General features: G+C 37.3%; 1 protein-coding gene across 2 annotated transcripts; it reads left to right on the top strand.

Annotated features, from left to right (window-relative positions):
* Positions 1 to 11,428: 11,428 nt before the first annotated feature.
* On the top strand, positions 11,429 to 24,238 carry LOC143030775 (uncharacterized). 2 transcript variants are annotated; one of them, XM_076193988.1, is made up of 2 exons: positions 11,429 to 11,477; positions 21,285 to 24,238. In XM_076193988.1, exon 2 carries the CDS (start codon positions 21,664 to 21,666, stop codon positions 22,951 to 22,953), a length of 1,290 nt encoding a protein of 429 aa, XP_076050103.1. In that variant the 5' UTR covers positions 11,429 to 11,477; positions 21,285 to 21,663; the 3' UTR covers positions 22,954 to 24,238. The 2 variants fall into 2 exon arrangements, with proteins under 2 accessions (XP_076050103.1, XP_076050101.1); XM_076193986.1 differs by having other exon boundaries at positions 11,439 to 11,483.
* The last annotated feature ends 1,673 nt before the right edge of the window (positions 24,239 to 25,911 follow it).

The following is a 25,911-nucleotide window of genomic DNA, read 5'->3' as shown; positions in this document are numbered from 1 at the left end:
TATTTATACAAGTCTATACTCGTCCACATTGGTCACCGCACTGCCCCCCCACAGGACCAATTTACGCTTCAAGTATCGCCCATTTCTGTTAGTAACGCTTTCTGTCCCCATTAGAGACCAACTCTTCCCTTCATTTTTAGGGAGACTCCCGCCGCTGCTTGATTGTCAGCATCGTCCTACCCCCGCTCTCTGCTATCTACTCTTCCCCATTCGTGGGATCCGCCCCCTGTCTGACTACGGTCAATTACGCTCAAACTCGCTGGGAACCAACTATATTCTCCCTTTAGGGAACCGCCCGTCGTTCACTTGTCAGACCCCCCCCCCCTCAAGCACAGGGGCCAGTCTCCTTTGCAAGCGCATGCGGGAAGTGAATCCTACTCACTTCTCGTAGGAAGCCTGCGCGCGCACACTTCCTGTGAATTACATAAATTGTGTGAAGTTTACTAAAACAGTGAGAATTGAGGGTCATAATGTTGAGACGTTCTGACAGGTTGAGTTAGTCTGAGTTTATTTCTGACTAGTATCGCAGGTATGCTTTTTCATACAAGCATACCTGCGAAACTAGTCTGGGATAAACTCAGACTAAGACTCCTGTGTTTCCTACTCCACTTACGTCAATAATAATAGTAATAAGTTTGCATTGAATGAATATACGTAAAGTGCAGATAATGAAAAGAACACATAGTTTGAAATAACAATTGCAGAGGATTAACGTAAAAAAGCCTTTGAGCTTATTTCCATTGTGGTCCACAATAACCAATGATGTATTTTTGTTTATCATTTTATGTAGTTGACACAAAATATCAATGAACCTCTAAGGGTGTATCCCCACTATGCCGATCGGCTGGCATGATCGGCAAGGCCGAGTCAGTGAAGACGTGACCGTTGTTTTGCAGCGTAAGCCGATCCTAGCCCGAACGGTGGCGGTCTCTCATCAAAGGAAGCCGATCGGCTTCTCTAGGTGTGGGCGCCAGGCGGCCGATAGTGTTGCCGTCCTGCGGAAAATCGTCATCAACACGGATAGATACGTCATGCTGGAGACATGACGTCATCAGCGGGATTATGTCCGTAATGTCCCTTTTCTTAAATTCAGAAGTATATGGTAGAAAAAGATAAAATTACAATTGGTTTGTCTTGTTATTGTATTCCCTAAATTAAAATAGGTTTAATCACGTACGAATATCACTATGAATGGTGGTACGAGGTGATTACCTACACTGGACTACGGAAATGTCCAGCTCAGTATTTATTACTAGACTTCCTCGTTGCATTTACCTCTGTGACATATCACAAAACTACCATCCTCCCTCACCTACACTTATCCAGAGTGCAATGTAACCTAGGTTGGCCAGATACAAGTCCATATGTCACATCTTACATTACAATCATATCACGGCAAATCGACAGCTTTCTCAGATACAGCAGTAGCAGGATCAATGAGATCCAACAGTCTGAAAGTCAATGTTTGTCATGCGAAAAAAAATAAAAATCGAAATCCCATATCACATCGATATTCTAAATTTAACTCGTTTGCATTGTCTAAAATCAAGTCTTTCATTAAATCACTTGCACTGTATATATTTGGACTCCTGAGACTTGGACGAACCCAAAATCTTCTTTTTCTGCGAGCAGGTACACAAAAATCGGTAATTATAGCAGCCGCTGTCAACAGAACTGCATCGTCCTCGTCACTCATCTTGCGTTGCGTGGCACGTACTGACTGTGTGGCAAAGCCGAGCGGCATAGTGGAGATGCACCCTAAGACGTAGCCTCTCGCCGCCACCTGCATCTCTAATCACCCCCGTACAATTACCGAGGACCGCCTGTTGCTCACATGGAAACGTCTGGGTGATTGAATATGACGGGAAAGTGTCTTGGGACGCATACCAGGCACAGTACGATGTGGTTGCAGCTCGTCAAAATTGGTCACAGGAAGAGAAGGCCTTTCAGCTAGTGAGTGTGCTGAAAGGGCAGGCGTTGGAAGTGCTGGAGCACTTAACCCCCGCGCAACTGCGATGTTACGACAGTGTGGCTGGGGCTCTCCGGCGTGGCAGGAGGCGGCAACCGGAGGTGTTAAGGGCTCAACTGAAGACGAGGAGACGAGGCCCTTCCCTAACTAGCCCAGGACGTGGAGGCGCTAGTGAGGGGCGCTTATGTTTTATTATTTTCTTATCTATCAATCTATTTCTTCGTTATTTTTTTTTTTTTTTTTTATCTACTAATCTCTGCCCATGACGTCACGGCGCACGCGCTAAAGACAATAAACCCAAAGATGACCAACGATTAACCTAAAATTCAAAATTAATTCTTTCGCCTTCTTTTCTTTTTCTCTTTCCCTCTGTTTTATGATTTTGATGTTTTATAATTTTTTATCTACCAATCGCTGTCTATGACGTCACGGCGCATGCGCAAAAGAAAACAACAAACCCGAAGACGACAAACGATTAACCCAAAATTCAAAATCAACTCATTCTTTCTCCTTCTTTCTTTCTTTCTCTATTTTCTTCGTTATTTCATTTTCTTTTCTTTTTTCTATTTTTTTTTATCTACCAATCTCTGCCCATGACGTCACGGCGCATGCGCAAAAGAGAACAAACCCGAAGACGACCAACGATTAACCTAAAATTCAAAATAATTTTTTTCTTCTTTTCTTTCTCTATTTTTCTATCCCTTTTTTGTTATTTAGTTCCATGACTTACAATTTTTTTTATCTATCAATCGCTCTCCATGACGTCACGGCGCATGCGCAAAAGAAAACAACAAACCCGAAGACGACGGACGACAAACGACAGACAACAAACCCAAAATTCAAAATTAACTCATTCTTTCTTCTTTCTTTCTTTTCTTCGTTATTTAATTTTCTTTTTTTTCTATTTTTTTTATCTACCAATCTCTGCCCATGACGTCACGACGCATGCGCAAAAGACAGCAAACCCGAAGACGACCAACGATTAACCTAAAATTCAAAATTAATTATTTCTCCTTTTTTTCTTTCGCTGTTTCTCTCTCCCTTTTTTGTTATTTAGTTCTATAACTTATATATTTTTTATCTATCAATCGCTTCCCATGACGTCACAACGCATGCGCAAAAGAAAACAAACCTGAAGACGACAAACGATTAACCCAAAATTCAAAATTAACTCATTATTTCTCCTTCTTTCTCTCTCTCTCTCTCTTTTCTTCGTTATTTCATTTTCTTTTTTTTTCTATTTTTTTATCTACCAATCTCTGCCCATGACGTCACGGCGCATGCGCAAAAGACAACAAACCCGAAGACGACCAACGATTAATTCTTTCAAAATTAATTCTTTCTCCTTTTCTTTCTCTCTTTTCTTTGCTATTTAGTTAAATGTTTATTTTTTATCTATCAATCTATTTATTATATATACATATTTTTTTTTATTGTTTATCTAGCAATCTCTGCCCATGGCGTCACGACGCATGCGCAAAGGACAACAAACCCGAAGACGACCAACGAGTAATTCCTTCAAAATTAATTCTCTCTCCCTCTTTCTCTCTTTTCTTTGTTATTTAAATAAATTTCTATCTTTTTATCTATCAATCTATTCGTTCTTTATTTTTTTATCTTTTTTTTTTTTACCTACTCTGCCCATACGTCACGGCGCATGCGCAAATAACAACAAACCCGAGGATTTCCTAAAATTCAAAATTGATTCTTTCTCATTCAATTCAATAAGTTTATTGTTGATGTACAACAAAGGAGAGAGTTGGGTCTTGCCAACTAACCCTTATACATTTTATGTTTAATTTGTTTGTTACAGTTTTATCAAAAATAAATGTTTATATTATAATATCACAGTTGTATTTAACATTTGAAAGCAAACATTGGATGTTTTTTAACAATTTTAGTTAAGATATCATTATTTATGTAATAGCATATGAGCTCATTGGGGTTCCATTGTCCCTGTGGTCTAAATTCATCGATTTTTGGGCAATACTGTACATAATGTTGTAGTGAATGTCCTCCCGGCCTTGCACATAAAGTGCAGGGCTCAGGTTCAGCTTCCCTGTACACCTCCCAGTAATATTTATATCCAAATCTGAGTCTCATAGTGACTAAATCCATTTGGGAACTATGTCTACCATATGGATATTCCTCTGCATTATTTAATACTGCCTTATAATGCCTGCTACTTACACTACCCTTCTCGCAACATTTATCTAGGTCTATATCCATGTTAGCAATAACATTTCTTCTTATTATTGACCTTATATGTTTATATGTGTATTCATTACCAGGAATATTGTTTACATCTCTAATTGCATTTCGTGCAAGACTATCTGCTTTTTCATTATAATACAATCCTATATGGGATGGTACCCATACAAAATAAATATGTGTATTGTTTCTCTCCAGGTTATATATAATATTTAAACATTTGTTAACAACATCACAATCAGCTGGAGAGGAAGATACAAGTTCATATAATGCACTCTGACTATCGACAAAAAAGTATACATTTTTACCCATACTCGCAATAATATGTAAGCCTTCTAAGATAGCATATAGTTCAGTTCTGGTTGATGACAAATTATTTGGTAGTCTTTTTGAAATTTCATAATCTTGAAATTCTTCAGAGGAAGAATATTCCCTTATAAACACCCCACATCCTGTCTTGGTACCCTCAACTGACCCATCACAGTACACATGTACCACCTGTTTCCGTGGGTATTGTGACAATTTGTCAAGAAAATGTGCTTTTAATTCGTATTTATACCATTGTTCCTTTGGTTTACTTAGCTTTTCAATGTCAATTTTTACATTGTATGGATTCCAGGTGGTATAGTAGTTACTTTTTTTTAGGGCATTATATTCGTTCATAATATCAAACTTTCTTAGAACCTTACATAATTTGCGAAGATATGGGTTGTTAGTTACATGATTATCATTATATAATGCTAATATATCTCTTTGGAGAGAGTTTGTACCATTACACACTATACGACATACAGTTCGACTCGTTATTTCTTCTATTCTTAAAATAATACTGGGTAATCTTAACTCTCTTCTTAATACCTCTATCTTAGTTGTTGTAACACACCCTAAAATAATTCTCATTGCCTTATTTTGTACGACTTCTAAGCATTTAAGTTGTTGTGTATTGTATTGCACCAACACAAGTGAAGCATAGTCTATGAGGGAACGTATCACATATATATAAAACATGCGAAGTATAGGTACACCAACACCTGACCCTCTATTTGCTAAGACTTTGAGAGGGGCTAGTCTAGATACACACATATTTTTAACATATTCGATACAATAATTAGCATTTCTATAACCTAATTGTACACCCAAATATTTGTAGTTAAGGACACGCTCAATTTTTTCACCATTTACAGTAGGTTTCCTACACTTTTTCTGTTTAGCTTGAAATTTAGTTTTGTTTTCATTTATGACAAGTCCCATGTATGTACATAGTTGTTCAAGTTCATTCACAGCCTTGCTAAGTGTTTTAGGTGTATCACATTGTATTAGTATGTCATCAGCATATATGATGACTTTGGTACCCTGTGTAAATTCATATCTAGCAATTTTATCCATTAGTATATTGTATAGCATAGGACTTAGAACTCCACCTTGGGGGGTACCTAACTCGAATGTTTCTTCTTCTGATAGTGTTCCCTGTAACCAAACCTTACCTTTTCTATTATACAAATAGTCTTGTATCCATCCTAATAACTTTCCTTTGACTCCCTTCAATACAAGTTCCTCTAGTATTACTTCTTTATTAGCTCTATCAAAGGCACCTTTCAAATCTACATATACTTGACAAGAAGCATTGGTATTAGCTAAGCAATGAACAAAGCAGTCGCTAGTAGCACGTCCCTTCATGAAACCATATAAATTTTCAGACATTTTATCACCCACTTTATAGATTAACCTACGTAAGACAATTCTTTCCATCATTTTGCACAAGCAGCTGGTAAGTGAGATTGGTCGAAATTTCCCATCACTCTTAGGTACAGGTATAATTATGGCTGATTTCCATGCTGGGGGTAACGTACTATTTCTGTAAGACACATTAAACATATCTAGTATGGGATTTTTCCCGTCAATATTCAGTAATGCATTTATAATATTATATGTAAGTCCATCCTCACCAGGGGCTGTTGATTTACCACTTTTGACAGCATATAATAGTTCATCTATTGATATAGGTACACAAGTGTCATCATCCAACTTAACATTATGATTTACTAATTGTAACCTTTGTAACCTATTCTCTGCCAGAGCAATTTGATGTCCAACAGGCAGACCAGACAAAGCAGAAGCAGAACTCCATTGTTTAATGAGATCTTTGACCTTTTTTGCAGGATTTGAGTCACTGGTTACTGAAGTTTTCTTACCTTTGATCTTATTAACGTGATACCAAACTTCCTGTATTGATTTGGTGTTACGAATTTTATTTAGAAACTCATCCCAATATTTCTTCCTCATGTCTCTCTTTAGCTCAGACAAATGTTTAGCAACTGTTCCCATAGCTCTCTTGACATCATGATCATTTGGCTGTGCTTGCCATCTACTCTGTAAGGCTGCTATTGTATCCTGACAGTTTAATATAACAGGGTCATGTGCATATGATCTCTTTTGATTACGAGTGTGCTTCTGCCTAGTCTTGTTGTTGTCTACATATTCATTAATTACTTTAAGTAATCCCTGATAAATATCATTGGCATCTTGTAAATTAATATTGTTATTACTGTACCATTTCTTAACATTGATCAGGAGCCCAGGAAATTTACTTGAGGGGATGCTTAACCTTTTTCTGTGTACTATGTTGGTTGTGGAGAGGGGGATATATGTCTTAAGGGCAAAGTGGTCACTGAGAAGAGATGATACAACATTAGTTTCACACGTACAAAATGGCATATTAAATAAGGCAACATAATCTAGTCTTCCTCCCTGAACATGTGTAGGGACTTTGGCACCAGTAATTTGTACATTATTATTAGCTTTAAGAAAGGTTACCCACCTTACGCCATTAGTATTACAAGTCTTAAAACTACCTAGGTCTACATGTCTAGCATTAAGATCACCCAAGAGAATTGTACTTTCTTCTAATATGTGCGGAGGTAAATTATCAATGTACAGGGCACCAGAATGAACATACATATTAGTGATATATATATAGTTATTTGATCAATGTAGACACACAGTGATATATTCTATTCCCCCATTGACTCCTTTCTCCACCAAGGTAACTGCAAGTCCAGACTTAACATAAGTAACCATACCTCTACTGCTTCCATCATCACAACTAAGAATATGTTGATAATATCCTCTGAGTTCATACACCTCTGGTCCAGTTTCCTGTACAGCTATCAAGTCAGGGCTCTGTTGAAGAATATATGCATGAATATCAGTTACCCTATCTCTTAGTCCATTAACATTCCATGTCAATAAATGGAAAATTTTGTTATTCATTGTAGGGTTTTGCATCATTTTGGTGGGGGCCACTGTTTATTGTTCTGGCTATCTAAGACTTCTCTTCTGAAGGCTTCAAATTTCTCTAGAATTAGTTCTATATTCCTAGATAGCTGTTCATAATTTTCATGTCTCTCCTTATCTCTCTTTTTCAAAATTTCAAGTTTTTCCATGATAGATTCCATATTCTTTGCTTGTTGACAGTTAGCCTTCTGTATTTCTTGATGCACAGTTTCCTTTACTTCTTGATGAACTTTCTGAATGCCTTGATACACAGTTTCCTATAATTCATGATGTACTTTCTGAATGTCTTGTTGCACAAATTCCTGTACTTCCTGTTGGACTTTTTGTATGTTTTGATGCACTAATTCCTGCACTTCTTTAAATTTAGAGTCTGTGTATTCTTTCATCTTTCTCTCAAGCCTTACTCTATCTGCTCTTAATTCTTCTATACTTTCATTTAACAATGTATTAAGTCTGTCCACTGCTATACTTAGTCGTTCCTGCTCTTTAGCCACTATATTTACTTTATTTGACTGAGTAACGGATAGTGACCTCACCTTAGTTGTAGAATTAGTTGTTGCTTTCTCCTGTTGCAAAGGTGGAAATTCTTCCTGCATTGCTGTGACGTTCCAAGCAGTTCTTGTAGGTGGAGGAGCAGTTTGGTATACAGTAGTGGGTGGGTATACTTGGTATACTTGGTGGTAGAGTCTTGTAGCATGGTTTTTTAGGGCATATTGGAGAACTTGCATTGTGTTGACCTCCACAGTTGCAGCATTTCGGTGGTACAGCTACTTTTTGTTGAATCTTTTCCCAGCACTCCTCCTCTGAGAGATGTCCCCCAGCACAGTATCTGCATCGCACATATGTAGTTCGACATGGCCAACTTTTGTGTCCCCATTTGCTACACTTTTGACACAGGTCTGGCTCTGGAACATAGGGAGCAACTCTCTTCCTTCCAACACCGACGATGATGTGAGTTTCTGTGTCAATAGGTCCTGATACTGCTCCTAGGAGTTGTGGCCTTGGATTTTTCCCCACCATCCGTCGTTTTAGCCACTGGAATCCTGGTGGACACACACTGTAATAAATTGACATTTATATAAGTAGGTACGTCAAAAATGACCACAGTACGTTGTAAGCCAGTTATAGGTTTCATTACTTGTCCCTGGAAGCCATCTGTTATCATGGTGTTATATTGCTGACCATTGATTAATGTGATATATTCCTCCCTTCCTTAATTAAAGAGTGGCCTACAGTCAGGGTGTTGTTTTAATAGTGCCATATACCAGGTATATTTGTTTTCCAGAGAGAGGTTACATTTTTCTGGAAATGTTATCATAAGTCTTTCCTTACCAGTGGACGTGGTGATGTCCCCGACTATATCTTGATTCACATCAGCTGCTTTAGTGTCTGCGGTGTTATTTTCTTCAATTATCAAGTCCTGGTCCATGCCGGCTGCTTCTATTGCAGTCATTAAGGGATCTTTCGTGGTGGCAGATTTAGCTTGGTCTTCAGTCTTTCCACTAACCTTCAATCTCTTGGCACGGGAACCGGCATTGTTGACACTGTCGTTCAAGTTTTCAGCTATCTCGGTCCAGCCCTTCACTTCTCCTACTCCCTGTGTTGACGTCTCTCCCATGCTACTTCCTTCACAGTTTTCATTATTCCGACTCTGTGGCAGAGTCATATCCATGTTGTTAACTTCCTGGGAGGATTCAATAATAGCATAGGTGTGATCTAAGGAGCTCCTTTTCTTCCCAAATTTCGTGGTCATATAACTCAAAAAGATGATCTGGAGTTATGATCGGAACAACCTTTCTCCGCCGCTGCCCGGCAGCGAATGTGAACTCAAAATTAATTCTTTGGTCTTTCTCTCTTTTCTTTGTTATTTAATTCTATGTTTTATCTTTTTTTATCTATCAGTCGCTGCCCATGACTTCACGTTGCATGCGCAAAAAACAACAACAAACCTGAAGACGACAAACGATTAACCTAAAATCCAAAATTAACCAATTCTATCTCCTTTTTTTCTCTCTCTCTTTTCTTCGTTATTTAATTTTCTTTTTTATCTACCAACCTCTGCCCATGACGTCACACAGTATGTAATCTTATAAGATACATACATTTTAATTGTAGATTTGGTGCTTCCATGGTGAACTAACAAATGGTGAACTAACAAACTCATCGAATTGGAAGAACAGGTGGCTGAAGAGAAGACAGACTGAGGGAGAAGAAGAAGAGTTGCCAGTAAGGAAATTCTCCACTATGGGATTATCAGAGCTTCGCTACAATGAATTATTTCCTTAAACAGTTAGAATAAATTGGCCCCAACATAGAACGCTGTACAAGAATGCATTGCATCCATATTGTGAAATTTATAATGAAAAAAAAATCAATCCAACCGAAGTTTACAATGTTTATGAAACGCACAACTCTACCAGTCACTCCCACCATTGACCCTGCTGCCACCTTACCAACCGTTACCCGACCAGCTGAAACTAAACCATGTTTACAATGTCGTTCATGATTCTGCTCCTTCATATGTGAGCTGTAATTTTACGTTATCGGCGGAGAACCGGACCCGGAACAGTCAAGAGTCTTTTATTATATCTCATGCAGGTCCCTTTATCACCAAAAACAGGTTTCACTTCACAGGTGCTCAACTATGGAACTCACTACCTGTGTCCATTAAAAAGTCAAATAGGAAGGTTACCTTCAAGAAAAAAGTCAAGGGTTACTATATGTCTCAGCTATGGACAGAGAACAACCTTCATTTTATGTACTACTAGCTTAGTGAGGGATACCTGACTCCATGAGTAATACCATCCAAATCTGCGTTCACTCATAACTGTTCTGACCTCCCCCCCCTCCCCTTTTTTTGTCCTTCAGAAGTTTAGTTTAGTATAACAATGTTTGATGTAACAAATTGGTTTCCACCTTTGTTTTGCTAGTCATAGTATGGTATATGTCTCAGTTAGGGTCCGAGAACAGTTATGATCTGACCTCCCCCCCTTTATTTGTCCTTCAGAATTTTAGTTTAGTATAACAATGTTTGGTGTTACAAATTGGTTTATAGTATATGTCTCAAGTAGGGTCCGAGAACAGTTATGATTTGACCTTAATACAGGGCACCAGGCAACGAGGTAATTGGACTTTTTCCTCGTTCTCCTTGTTGTTTTATTCATACGAGCACTGGTCCCCTGTACCCTACTTCTGGTGCTTCAGGTTATAATGTACTACTTCCTAATGTTCATACTAAGTGACCACTCCGTCCTGAGATTCAGGTTAACTTTTATAATTGATTAATAGGTGATCCTAGCTGCAATGTAGCATTCACTATAACATGTTGATACAGCTATAGAATACTGTAGTATATTGTTAATGGTACTACTCTGATATAGTACTCACTCATATTGTTTTGTTACAATTTAACATTATTTTGTTGTTCCTTTGCTTAATGCAATGTTTTTTATTGTGATGGTGCTCAATTTTTGGTCCCAATATCTTATGTGTTACGAACATTTTAGTAATATTAGCAAAGCTATAACAATGTTTATGTGTCATATGTGTACTGACTGGTATTACTCATGATTGTCTCTGGTCCCATAACAATCTGATGAGGACCACAATGGAAATAAGCGTACATGCTTTTTGTGTTATCCTCGGGAATTTGCAATTATTATTTCGAACTATGTGTTCTTGTCATTATTTGCACTTCATGTACATTGATTCATTGCCAAGTAAAGTCAGTCCATCCATCAATCCATCCATCAATCCATCCATCAATCAATCAATCAATCAATCAATCAATCATCGATCGTCGATCGTGCCCGGTGCGGTAGAATCATGTCCCGATGCGGTCCGATCTGGTCCGGTAGAGTCCGATCTAGTCCGCGGCGATGTTTGTGTTTTGTTTACTTCGTTTATACTCCGCTAGAATATGTAGAAAATTCTATCCTATGTTATTTTGTTTCCTTCGTTTATACTTTGCCTGCTTCCTTCAAATCTTCTCCTGGATTATATAGTTTGTGTAGTTTTTCCTTTATAACATCTCTTTTTGCTTTACCGAATAAGAATATCCATGCCGTTAATTCATCATTGTCAACATCTACTTTTAATTCGTTTTATTTCATTATTCTTATTAAGTTCCTGGCATTGTTTATTTACATTAACCTCAGACAGCCAAACCTTGAGTTGCACTCTTTCAGCTATTTGAAGAGCTTGTTTTCTTGTTGATTTTAGACCTGTTTTGCAACGCGAATTAGTCGACTTATTGGTGGCCCCCACCCAAAACCCCCGATTTCCCACAGATCCCCCCAAATCGTTGGGGAGAGGTAGACATAAGTGCATAATTTCAATATTCAATTACTGAAAAGTACGCATTTGCGACGGAAATGATGTACACCATCGTTCATATCACAACATTTCTCACCAGGAGCACATAAGCTACATATCAAATGCTATGGTTGGGTGAAAATATAAATTGACCGAATATCTTAAACCCGAGCTATAAGTACCACAAACTGATAGTAATGTCAATAGATAAAAAGAATAATAATAGTAATAATAATAATAATAAAGAATAATAGTGGACCTCTTTATTTACCAAGGGGTATTAGGTCAGGTTAGGTCTCACTGTTGCTATTCTTACCTCTAGCTCTTACTACTGTGAGTATTTTGAGCCCCATATATAACTACCGCAAATTGTTATCAACATTGGTAAAGATTAAATATAAATAAGATTGGCAAGCATCTTTGTTTATCAACATGTGTATCTTATTTGTTTATGTTAATCTTATTGGGGAATGGAGCTCCATTCATTCTTCCTTTGTAGGAAAATCAAGAATTCTTCAAGTTTACTCTGAATTCAGTGTGCACTGATTATGATATTCTTGTGAATAAATTTTTTCTTGATATTCACACCTCAAAAGACTTTCCTCAAAATTAGATTTAGTCTCCTCATTGGGCCAAAATTGATCAAGACTCTTTTTGCTTTGTATTACAGTAGAAGCCCAATTTAACATTTTTTTTTTTCCACATGTGGGGAATGGAGAGGAGGGCATCACCAATTAAGTGAAGCGGCCTTGCCATGGATGTACTGTGTCTTGCTGCATTGCTTCTGACCCAGAGCAGTAGGAGGGATACAATGAAGACCCATCATCCATAATGAGCTAAGATGAGAGGGAGGAAAGAGTGGTGGATGGGAATGGATGTGTGCCTTTTAACTAAGCTACCTCCTTTATAAGGGGGAAAAAGCCCTTGGTATGTGTATATAGATGTATACATACATATATGTATGTATGTATATATATATATATATATATATATATATAGATATATATATATATATATATATATATATATATATACATATATATATATATACAGTATATTTATATATACCTAGTTGTATTTTACGGGAAGGGGAGCTATGCTCATGGTGTCCTGTCTTCATATCTCATTTTATCTAAACTATTTTTAAATGTGTGTGTGTGTGTGTGTATGTGTGTGTGTGTGTGCATGTGTATTTACCTAGTTGTATTTTACGGGAAGAGGGCTATGCTCGTACTGACCCGCTTTTATATCTTTCTGCATCCACTTTGTTCTTAAAATCTTGTATAGTTTTAGCACTCACTGTTTCCTCATTTAGTTTGTTCCAGATATATATCACTCTGTGTGGGAAGCTATTCTTTTTCAGATCTCTTCTGTAACTGTCCTTCTTAAGTTTCTTCTCATGTCCTCTTGTTTTTGAGTAAAAGCAGCAATGATTGCAACAGCACTGTAGGAGAGAGGCCAAACGCACAGTATGGAATCCAATGTATTCAACATTTCGCCCAGCAGGGCTTCTTCAGAAATAACATTGGACAAACATCTGGTTCCTTATATACATATATATATATACACAAATATATATATACATATATATATATATACACATAAATATATATATACATATACAGGTAAACGTCGACTTACGATGGCATTAGGTTTCGATAGAGCCATCGTAAGACGATCACATCGTAAGTCGATCCCCACTCTGTTCCGTGGTCACTGTACCTAGCCTACCTGTATATTAACCACCAGAGATACTGAATATAGCCTATTAAACATGTACAGTAGTTTATTTAATTATTTTTATCCTTTTTACCATATTCAAACACTATAATATGTATTTTCAGTACGGACTTAAATCTCGCGGGCAGCAGCCAATGCCAGCCGTACGACGTGACGTAATAATACTCGCATCATAAAATATAGTCACCGCTTATATCGATCATTCTCTCTTTCACCCGCGAATTTTGAAAACCACAGAGAATGGGATTTAGGGCACATTTGAGAGAATGTAAAAACACAGGGGCGACTACAATAAATATAATCAAGACGCCGATATGGCAGCGTCGCGAATCCACTTGCTCCTCATGACGCCTACGTGTGCGGCACCGTATGGAAGGGGTTAAATTATCATATCGTCGTCGTCGTCGTCGTCATCGTAAAGTCGAACAATCGTAAGTCGCGGCCATCGTAAGTCGACGTTTACCTGTACATATATATAGAGTCCGAGCTTGTGGGGAGAAACAAACATAAAACTGATGTAAACACAAGTTGCATAAATTGCTTGTTACTGGGTTATTAAAATTGTTAAAGGTTTATTTATTGTCAAAAATCCATTGTTTTGATCTATGTTATCATTGAGAGATATAAAAGCAGATTCAAAACATCTACGTTTCATAGTATGTTTCATAGATGTTTTGAAACTGCTTTTATATCTCTCATTGATAATATAAATCAATTTTACAATAAATAAACCTTTAGCAATTTGAATAACCAAGTAACAAGCAATTTACACAAATTGTGTTTACATCAGTTTCTCCCCACAAGCTTGGGCTATATATATATATAAGGAGTCAGATGTTTCTCCGCTGTGTTATGTCTGAAGAAGGCCTGCTGGGCAAAACGTTTAATACATTGGATCCCATACTCTGTGTTTGGCCTCTCTCCTACAGTCCTCTTGTTTTTCTTCTGTCCCACTTTAGTAAGTTGTCACTGTCAAGACTTTCCATCCCTTTCATAATTCTGTAGATGTGTGTGTATTTACCTAGTTGTATATAATGGGATGAGAGCTATGCTTGTAGTGACATGTTTTTGTATTTCTCTGCATCTAGTTTGTTCTTAAAATCTTGTATAGTTTAGGCACACACTGTTTCCCCGTTTAGTTTGTTCCAGACATCAATCAGTCTGTGTGGGAAGCTATTCTTTTTCAGATATCTTCTGTAACTGTCCTTCTTTAGCTTCTTCTTGTGTCCTCTTGTTTCTCTTCTGTCCCATTTTAAGAAGTCGTCTCTATCAAGAACTTCCATCCCTTTCATAATTCTGTAAATGGTCAACAAATCACCTCTTTCTCTTCTGTGTTCCAGTATTGATAGATGTAATTTATCCAATCTTTGTTCGCACATCAAATATGAGAGTGTAGGTTCCATTTTTGTCACTGCTCTTTGAATTATTTCTAATTTTTCTTTTCTTTTTTTTGTACTAGGTGCCCATAGTGTTGCAGCATACTCCAATTTAGGTCTTATCAGTGTAATTAATATTTTCTTTACCATTTCTTCATCCATGTAGTCAAAGGCCACTTTCATTGATCTTAATAAGTTAAAAGTCTCTCCAACTAATTTATTGACTTGTTTATCAGGTGTCAAGTCACTTGAAATAATCACTCCCAGGTGTGTGTGCGTATTTACCTAGTTGTATTTCACGGGACGGGAGCTATGCTCGTTGTAACCCGTTTTCGTATCTCTCCACGTCTAGTTTATTCTTGAAATCGTGTATAGTTCTGGCATTCACTGTTTCACTATTAAGTTTGTTCCAGACATCGATCACTCTGTGCGGGAAACTATTCTTTTTCAGGTCCCTTCTGTAACCATCTTTCTTTAGTTTCTTTTCGTGCCCTCTTGTTTCTCTTTTGTCCCATTTTAATAGGTCATCTCTATCAAGAATTTCCATCCCTTTCATAATTCTGAAAATGGTCAACAAGTCGCCTCTTCCCTTCTCTGCTCCAGTGTTGACAGCTGTAATTTCTCCAATCTTTGTTCGTAAGTCAAATATAATAGTGTGGTTACCATCTTTGTTGCCACTCTTTGGATTCTTTCTAATTTTTTTGTGTTTTTCTTTGTGCTAGGTGCCCACAAAGACACAGCATACTCTAGTTTCGGTCTTATCAGTGTAATAATTATTTTCCTTACCATCTCCTCATCCATGTAGTCGAAGGCCACTTTCATTGATCTTAATAAGTTGTAGGTCTCTCCAAATAACTTATTTACATGTTTGTTAGGTGTCAAGTCACTTGAGATGATTGCTCTGAGGTCCCTCTCTGAGTTTACTTTTTTTATTACTTTGTTTCCAGTCATATACTCTTCCAAAACTCTATTTTTGCCTCTTCCAAATTCCATTATGCTACATTTCTTGATGTTGAAGCTCATCTCATATTTCCAGCTCCATTCCCACACTTTATCCAGGTCATCTTGTAGTGATCTGCAATCTTCTGTTTTCACTCTTTTGAGTAATTTGGCATCATCAGCAAAAATGTTCATGTAACAATCTATTCCTTCATCCGTATAATTTATGTATATGGCAAACATTAAAGGAGCCAAAACAGAGCCTTTTGGGATACCACTTTTTACATCTTCCCATTTTGAATTTTTGTCTCTAAGTACCACTCTCATTTTTCCCCCAGTTAAGAAGTCCTTCACCCATTCCAACAATTTACCTTGAACTCCTCTTATTTTTTCAATTTTACTTATTAATTTTTTGTGTGGTACCTTGTCAAAAGCAGGGCTGTGGAGTCGGAGTCAAAGTCGGAAGCAATTACGGTGTCACTGGAGTCGGAGTCGGTAAAAATATACCGACTCTGACTCCAGTTAAATTTACACTTTATAAGGCCTTCGTTTAGTCTGCAGAAGTATGCAGTGCACACTCCTTATAAGTAGATTGATATAAACCAGTTATAATGATGCAAGTCTACTCAAGATTGGAGTGTATGTGTTGTATAGGCTTTATATAATATGTAGGCCATAATCAGTTGATTACATGAAGAGGAGTCGGAGTTGGAGTCAGTGGTGCCAAAAATAGAGGAGTCAGAGTCGGAGGTTTTGTGTTCCGACTCCACAGCCCTGGTCAAAAGCTTTCTGCAAATCCAAGAAGGTGCAGTCTGCCCATCCATCTCTTTCTTGTATTATCTCAATTAGTCTCGAGTAAAAGCAGATTAGGTTTGTGGTGCACGATCTTCCACTTCTAAAACCAAATTGTTTGGGGTTTATTGTTTTATTTTCTTCCAAGTGTTTGTTTCATCTGCTCCTGATAACCTTTTTGCATATTTTTGCTACTGTGCTTGTAAGGGACACTGGTTTAAAGTTTGTAGGATCTTCCCTATTTCCCCCTTTGTGCATTGGTACTATGTTTGCATCTTTCCAATCTTATGGTACCTTTCCCTCTTTTAATGAGAAGTCTGTTATCTTGTGTAGTTTATCTGTCAGTTCATCTATACACTCTTTCAGTATCCAATTTGCAATTCCATCTGGTTTGTTCAACTTTCTGACATCTAGGCTTTTTATTTGGTCTCTTATTTCCCTTTGTGTAATTTTTATTTCCTTCATAATGGGTGAACTATCTAGTTGCTTATCCTGCCAGGGTTGTGAGTTCTCAATTGTAAAGACAGACCTGAAATGTCTGAACATAACTTTTGCCATCTCTGTGTCATCTATGTATTCTTCATCTCCTTCATGCAATTTTTCTATATTGTGCTTATCCTTTATTTTGTCGTTTATGTATCTGTAAAAGAGTTTCAGTTGGTCCTTACATTTGTCTATGATATCCCTTTCATATTATCTTTTTTCTTTCCTGCGTATGTTTACATAATCATTTCTAAGTCTTTTATATGTTTGCCATTTAGATGTTTTCCTGTCTTTTTTCCAGGCTTTATCTCTCCTAGCTTTAGCCTCACTACATCTTTTATTAAACCAATATCTTATATACAGGAAGGGAGCTATGCTCATAGTGACCCGTCTTTGTATCTTTCAGCATCAAGTTTTTTCATAAATTCTTGAATAGTATTTGCACACACTGTTGCCTTATCTAATTTATTTCGGATATTCACCACTCTGTGTTGGAAGATATTCTTTTTCAGATCTATAATTATCCTTTTTTAGTTTCTTTTCATGTCCTCTTGTTTTTTCCTTTTGTCCCACTTTAATAAATCATCTCTGTCTAGGACCTCCATTCCTTTAATGATTCTATAAATAGTCAGTAGATCTCCTTCTCTTCTTTGTTCCAGAGTTGGTAGTGTGTTTGTTTGCAAATGAATCTCACAACTGGCACGTGATTCAATAACATATTGGTTACCAGTAAGGAAAAGGAAACAAAATACCCAAATGCATTTATGTCATTCATATCTTCTGGGGAGATAAAGAAGTGGCACAAAATAATTTGTACCACTTCTGTATCTCTCTTGAAGCTGTGAATTACACAAAAGCACTTGGGACTTTTGTATTTCTTTGTCTTCAGTACTAAGTAGGGTATACATATATATGCTACCAGGTCACATAGCATATATATGCTACCTCGGGTCAGGTCACTTGGGGGAGGGAACTCAACAGCCAGGTCAGCAATTCAGATGAAACATATAGGAATCTAACTGATTTAATTATTAATGCATAAAATACATTTATCCCCCTGAAGTCAATACGGAAGAATTGTAATACTGTACTCCCAAATGGATGATGGACAGATTGAAACATGAGATCAAAATGAAAAGAGGCTTTACATAAAAATAAAAAAAGGGAAACACACCTTCGATCAAGATAAAATGAAATGGCAAAGCTGGTTAAAAAGAATACACGTACAGCAAAACATAACAATGAAATTAAGGTTGCCAGTCAAGCAAGATCCAATCCTAAGGGTTTCTTTCATCTCTATAGAACAAAAAATAAAGAAAGAATAGGCCCAATTAAAAACGATGAAAATGTCATGATAGAATTGGAGGAAAAAATGAGTAAGGAGTTTAATAAATATTTTCTCTTTGTGTTTACTAATGAGAGATTAGATGAGGTACCTGACTGTGATTTGATTTTCAGTGGGGATAGACTATCTAATATCAGCATTAGTAAAGTAGAAGCACTCAAGCAGATAGAAAGACTTAAAGCTGTAACAGCTGGAGCAGGATTCTCATAGGAGTGGGGGATGGGGGAGGGGACAATTGTTGGTTGAGAAAGGCAGGAAGGTGCCCTAACTGTATCTGATCGACTGGAGGGAGGAGGCTTATGTCTTTGCCCCACCACCCATCTGTCTACAGTGAAATGAAGAACTTGCTTGGCACTACCAAGACTAGCCAGTTGGAGAATATCTTGTTCAATGAAGTTCTTCTGATTCACAATCAAGAGTAGTGTGTGAGTCAAGGACAGAGCAATGACCACATCGGAGACCATTTGTACAGTTCTTCCTTCCTTCTGTGGGGAAACTCATAGCACTGGTAACACCCCTGTGAAAGACAGTTGATGAGGGCTTTTATTGGGAGAGAGAGAAAAAGGACCAATAGTTATTCGCTCAGGGAGATATGAACCATAAAATGTGAGCATGAGCATGCTACTGTTTTCTCTTATTTTTGTCACTCGGTGAACATTGTCAGGGCATAATTGATATTTCTGAGAATTTGTGTAGGTCTTAGTTGTAGATATGTGGTTTGCAGTAATTCAATGTTCAGTGTGGTTTGATAGATTCGAAAATTCCACCTGAAGAACAAGGTAGATGAAGGAACATTATGGCCAGTGTTAAATCCTTACCTCAGATCATCTTTTTAGGTTATTTTTAGGGAACACTCCAGTCTCTCCCTAAATACTTAGCAGTATGGATAAAGATACCTCTATTTTCCATATAGTATGTCACAAACCAGTTAGATGTAGGGGTGTGGTGAACTTTGTGAGCAAGTTCTTCAGTATCATCAAAGAGGTTGGGACAGTAATCATTTTTGCTGTCAACTACAATGCTTGATCAAATGATCTCAGCAATTAGGCTGTCATTCAAGGTGGGAAATGCTCAGATGATACCAAAACTCATATAATATCCAAGTTTACATTGATTAGAATTAAGAAGCAGGGACAGCTTCTAAACTGAGATATTACTAATATCAAATAAATTTTCCACAAAGAGAACTTATTTAATTTTATTTAATTGATCTATTTATTCATTTTTTTTTTTTTACAGTGTTATCACACAAGTGTCACAACTGGTAAGGGAGTCACAGGCTTCCTGGAAGGTAATCAGGTTTGTGAATATAATGCCTCCTTGTATAAATGATCTGTAGGTTGAAAATGTTAAAGCACCAATTCTGACATTATACATTGTCTTTTTGCCACATTTACTGGGATTGCATCTTTCATAATAGTTCCTGATTACATAATGATTGTTGAGATTATTTTAGTAGGTATATCCAATATTTTTTTCCTATTAGACAAACAGGTATTTTACTTATTGTGACTGGATAATATGGAAAGTTCCTCTACAATTTCATTTATGTTATGCTGAAATAATAACACAGGTACACCACTTACCAGTGTATCTGAAAGGAACTTGTATCACTTATTTGGGTCAGATGAGATGAACTGAATAAAACTTCTAAGAGTTGGTCATATGAAAGAATCACCTAAAATTTTATATGATCACCCACACTGCAGAGAAGCCATTCCAGTGTGGCCTATGCAATAAAGCTTTCACACAAAAGTGTTTCCTCAAAGATCATGTGATGACCCACAGGAAAGACACCTTTCCTGTGTGACCTGTATTTACCTAGTTGTACCTAATTGTATTATATGGGAAGGGGAGCTATGCTCATGGTGACCCGTCTTTGTATCTCGCAAGATCAAGTTTGCTCTTAAATTCTTGTGTTCAGTTTGAACACACTATTTTTTCATCCACTATTCGATATATCTATCACTCTGTGTGGGAAGCTGGTCTTTTTCAGGTCTCTTCTGTAGTTATCCTTTTTGAGTTTCATTGCATGTCCTCTTGTTTTTCCTCTGTCCCACTTTAATAAGTCCTCTCTATCAAGGCATTCTTTACCTTTCATAATTCTGTAGACAGTTAATAGATCCCCTCATTCTCTTCTTTGTTCCAGGGTTGGCGATTCCAGTTTGGCCAGTCTTGTTAATATGTCAGGTTTGAAAGTATTGGGGCCATCTTTGTCATTGCTCTTTGTACTCTTTCTAATTTTCTTACATTCTTTTTTGTAGTGGGAGATCATATCAGCGCTGCATATTCCAGTTTTTGCCTTATCAGTGTTTGTAATATTCTTTTGATTATCTCCTTATCTATCTTTATTGATCTCAACAAATTGTATGTTTCTCCGACTATTTCATATGTTTATCTGGCAACATGTCTTTGGTGTAATTGGTCTTGTGAGCCCAAACATGGAATGTTATAGAGTTATAATAAAGTATGACTGCTATGGGCAGCTTGGCCATTCCCTACTTCCAAATCTCATGACATGATGAAAAGGCTAGAGCAAAATATTAGGCATTGTGATCGTGGTGGGGTGAGTATGCATGTAGCTATTGGATAACTTTGAGCACATTTTTAATGAAAAATTAGAATGCAATATATCATGGCACCATATCTGTTAGTGTTTCTACCTATTTTATGTTAGGTGATGGCATGTGCAAAGGGTCTGTTTAGATACAAAGGGACTTAGTATGAAATGGTTTGTGTACACAACATTCACAATCCTATTGTAGTGTATTACACAATTTCAAAGGGTTAGATGTTAATCTTATGATTACATTTTTTCCAGGAAGAGGGTAACTATCACCATTCTATTGCAAGAGCTATCCATAGAATCCATGTGTCACATGATGAAGAAGATCTAGCGTGACATCATGAATTATTAGATATCACATGGTACAAAAGTCACTTCAAAGATCATGTGGTGACCCTCACAAAAGAAAGACTTTCCAGTGTAACCTGTGCCATTCTACTTTCTCACAAATGGGTTCTCTCACACAGCATATGAGAACCCACACAGTAGTCTTACCAGTGTGACCTGTGCAATGCAGCTTTTTTTTATGAAAGAATCACCTCAAATTTCATGTGATCACCCACACTAGAGAGGAACCATTCTAGTATGACCTGTGCAATAAAACTTTCACACAAAAGTGTTTAAAGATCACATAATGACCCACACAGGGGAGAAGCCTTTCAAGTGTAACCGGTGTGATTCTGGTTTCTCACAAATGGGTTCTCTCACACAACATATGAGGATCCACACAGGAGAGAAGTCTTTCCAATGTGACCAGTGTGATTCTGTTTTTTCACAAAAGGATTATCTCACACAGCATATGAGAACCCACACAGGAGAGAAGCCTTTCCAGTGCAACCTGTGGAATCCTGCTTATTCACAAAAAAGTTCTCTCACACAGCATATGAGGACCCACACAAGAGGGAAAGTTCCTTTCCATTGTGACCTGTGTGATTCTGCTTTCTCACTAAAGAATTCCCTTACAAGACATATGAGGAACCACACAAGAAAGAAGCCTTACCAATGTGACCTGTGCGACTATGCTTTCTTACACAAGGGTAATCTCGAAAAGCATATGAGGACCCATACAGGAGAGAAGCCTTTCCAGTGTGACCTGTGCAATTCTGCTTTCTCACAAAAGGGTGATGTCAGAAAACATATGAGGACCCACACAGGAGAGAAGCCTTTCCAGTGTGACCTGTGCAATTCTGCTTTTTCGCAAAAGGGTGATCTCACAAACCATATGAGGACTCACACAGGAGAAAGGCCCTTCCACTGTGATCTATGCAATGCAGCTTTTTCGCGAAAGGATCATCTCAAATTTCATATGATGACCCACACAGGAGAGAAGCCTTTCCAGTGTGACCTGTGTGATTCTGCTTTCTTACACAAGGGTAGTCTCACAAAGCATATGAGGACCCACACAGGAGAGAAGCCTTTCCAATGTGACCTGTGCAATTCTGCTTTCTCACAAAAGGGTGATCTCACAAAGCATATAAGGACTCACACAGGAGAGAAGCCTTTCCACTGTGACCTGTGCGATTCTGCTTTTTCACGAAAGGAACATCTCATACAGCATATGAGGACCCACTCAGGAGAGAAGCCTTTCCAGTGTGGCCTGTGTGATTCTGCTTTCTCAATAAAGGGTTCTCTCACAAGGCATATCATGACCCACACTGGAGAGAAGCCTTTCCAGTGTGACCTGTGTGATTCTGCTTTCTTACACAAGGGTAATCTCGCAAAGCATATGAGGACCCACACAGGAGAGAAGCCTTTCCAGTGTGACCAGTGCGATTCTGCTTTCTCACAAAAGGGTGATCTCACAAAACATATGAGGACCCACACAGGAGAGAAGCCTTTCCAGTGTGATGTGTGCAATGCAGCTTTCTCAAGAAAGGATCATCTCACAAAGCATAGGAGGAGCCACACAGGAGAAGTTTTCTAGTAACCTGTGCAACTCTGCTTTTTCACAACAGCATATGAAGATTCACACAGGGAAGAAGCCTTTCCAGTGTGACGTCTTTGATTCTGGTTTTTCACATAAGACTTCTCTCACAAGGCATAATTATGAGGATGGACATTGGAGAGAAGCCATTCCTGTATGACCTGTATGAGGAAAAGATCACATTTTTCTGACAGCATGGATTAAGCCAGTAGAAAGGCAATTACGCAAGCGATACCTACACACTTAGAATCCAGCATGGCATTACCTTTATTTCACCTGCAAGGTCATTAAAGATTGAACAACATTCATTCCTACAGTTCAATTTATAAGGAAGTTTTCTCAATGTTAATTCTTTTTGATTATTCTCCTGGTAGAGACCCAACAGCTTGGCTCTATCCTTCTAATTATTAATGTTTAATGTTGATATTAGATTAGTTAAGAATTTTACCTGGTAGTTTCCCATGATTTCTGCAATGTCCACCCGAAGACCTCTGCAATGTTTGGCTTTTTACAAAAAGGGTCCCAGCAATTGGAGAACGGGAGCCTCTGTACCTGTGGACCATTAGGCTGCGTTTCCACCGAGCGAGTCTCGGCTGATTCTCCTCAGCCGTCGTGAGTTCGTTTAAGCAGAAACGATGTTGGTTGCAATATTTCGTTTGTTTTTAATTTTCAGAAGTCAAATTGCCGTCGCGTCATATACTGAGAAATTGAATGGCGAAATGAAAGGAACTAAACCTTTACGAATGTCAGACAGATTGTTGAAGTGTTCTTAGGGAAGTCTAGAATGCTGCAAGCAAAGTCTCCTTCTAGCCATTCAAATTAACAACATTTGGCGAGAATCGGCCCTGACTCGCTCGGTGGAAACGCAGCCTTAGTGGTGGAGGACAAACTACCTTCACCATAACTCACAAAAAAAAAAAAGAGTGTCTCACAAAGCATATGAAGACCTACACAGGTCTCTCAAATGTGACATGGTGATTCACACTGATGAGAATCCATTCCAGTGTAATTTGTGTGATGAACATTGGTCCTTCTAAGATTGCCTGCACACACTTTGCTAGCACATGAAGGAAAAAGAAGTGTACATAAGGTTTTCATGATGAAATTGAATTTGTCAAATTGTATAATTTCATTAAAATGAATTAAAACAAAGATGTTATTTTGAGAATATGTCAATGCCCTGTAAAATAGAACTGTACAAGTTCTTAATTTCCCCCCCTGTAATGGACCTTGTTGGCCTGATAATTGTGAATACTTGATACAATTCCAGTGTTTGTTTGTTTGTTTTTTTTCTAACAAAATTCTATTTGGAAAAGAGAAAAAATCAATAGAGTTTCCAAAAGACCTACTGTTAACCCATTCAACTCCGATGACAAGATGTCTTGTCATTTGGTCAAATAAAACAAAAAATCATAAAACACCAAAATGTTTGATCAAACACCAGAAAAATATGACGTCAGTCCTCGCGAGCGAAGCGAGGACTGGTGTCATATTTTTCTGGTGTTTGATCAAACATTTTGGTGTTTTATGATTTTTTGTTTTATTTGACCAAATGACAAGACATCTTGTCATCGGAGTTGAATGGGTTAAGGAATAACACGAATCAAAAAGATACTGATGAAAAAAGAAATACTAAAAGAGCCTTGTAATAGATGAAATATTAACATAAAAGAGGCAAAGATTGGAAGTCAAAAATTATGTTTAAGGAAAAGGCCCATCCTATCTACTTGACTTTACTTGAAAGATAAAAAAAAAAGTGCAACAACCACATTTGGCAATGCACACAGACATAAAAGAATAACATTCTTCAAATAAAGTTGCAAAGAACTGGTGCACCAATTGGAAAGAAGCAGAGTGAAAATGAACTGCTCGTGAATGGATGAAATAATGAAAAGTACTATGCTCAATTAGTGGAGGATGAGATAAATGGGCATTGTTTGATATCTCTATTTCACATTGCCATTTCTCATTGGGAAGTGAACATGTTAATGCATATTGTATTGAATATCATAATTTTCTGGCTGGTACTACAGAAATAGTTTAATGATTTCACATTTTCTGTACAGGAAAAGTTAAGTCTAAAGTGATATAAGATTTTATAGAAATAGTGGAATTTGTTCTTCAGACTTAACAGTTCTGTGACTAAGATGATGGGTATTGGAGAAATCTTAATTGAGTCTAGTAAAGACTGTGAGTGAGGTTTTAGTATAATGAATAATAATAAAAAAAGCAAACTTAGAAATTGTGTAAGAGAAAGTTATTTAGATTGCTTATGAGATTGAGAAGATACCAATTATGTAGAAATCCAGTCAATGTGTGTTTAAAGAGTGGGTGAATACTAAAGAGAGAGGAAATAAGGAGGTAGAAGCTAGAACTAAAGTTGAGAATTAATAATGGACTTATTTCATTGTGTAAAATACTTTGTAAATATAGATAATTTAAATAAAGGTAGCCAGTAATCAGTGCTATATATATACATTGTCAGCTCTATCATTGTCACACAGATGGCTATTGCAATCTTTGATCTTGTATCATAATAAAATGTACCTAATGGTGTTTTATTTACTGAAAGCCAAATATAAAACTTACAGTATTCAAAACACAATGAAACTAGATTCCAAATAGCGTCACCAACGTCAGGGTTACAAAATCGAAAAAAAAAAATATATATATATATATATATATATACCCACATAAATACTGTAAGAACAGGTGCAACCTTGTATAGAATTAATTATTTTATACAATCTATAAAGGCCAGGGTCGTAAGAAATTAACAAAATTATACTGGATCCTCACACATATCCAAATTTGCTTCAAAATCTTATAACAAAGGACTATAAAGGTGGCGCATGCCGACGGGAGACCTTTTGGTCCATATCTAGATCGGATGCAAAAAAAATCGTAATAAATTAATGAAAAAAAAACTACAAAAATGTAAATAACAAAATACATAAA

The sequence above is a fragment of the Oratosquilla oratoria genome, chromosome 12 (assembly GCF_046742065.1).
Source record: "Oratosquilla oratoria isolate Oo_2021 chromosome 12, ASM4674206v1, whole genome shotgun sequence".
Taxonomy (NCBI): domain Eukaryota; kingdom Metazoa; phylum Arthropoda; class Malacostraca; order Stomatopoda; family Squillidae; genus Oratosquilla; species Oratosquilla oratoria.
Note: the sequence above shows the minus strand (reverse complement) of the source record. Positions and strands in the feature narration are given on the sequence as shown.

Bases quoted from the DNA above. Each gene is read 5' to 3' on its own strand.
- LOC143030775 (XM_076193988.1), top strand. From the start codon at position 21,664: ATGACCCACACAGGGGAGAAGCCTTTCAAGTGTAACCGGTGTGATTCT.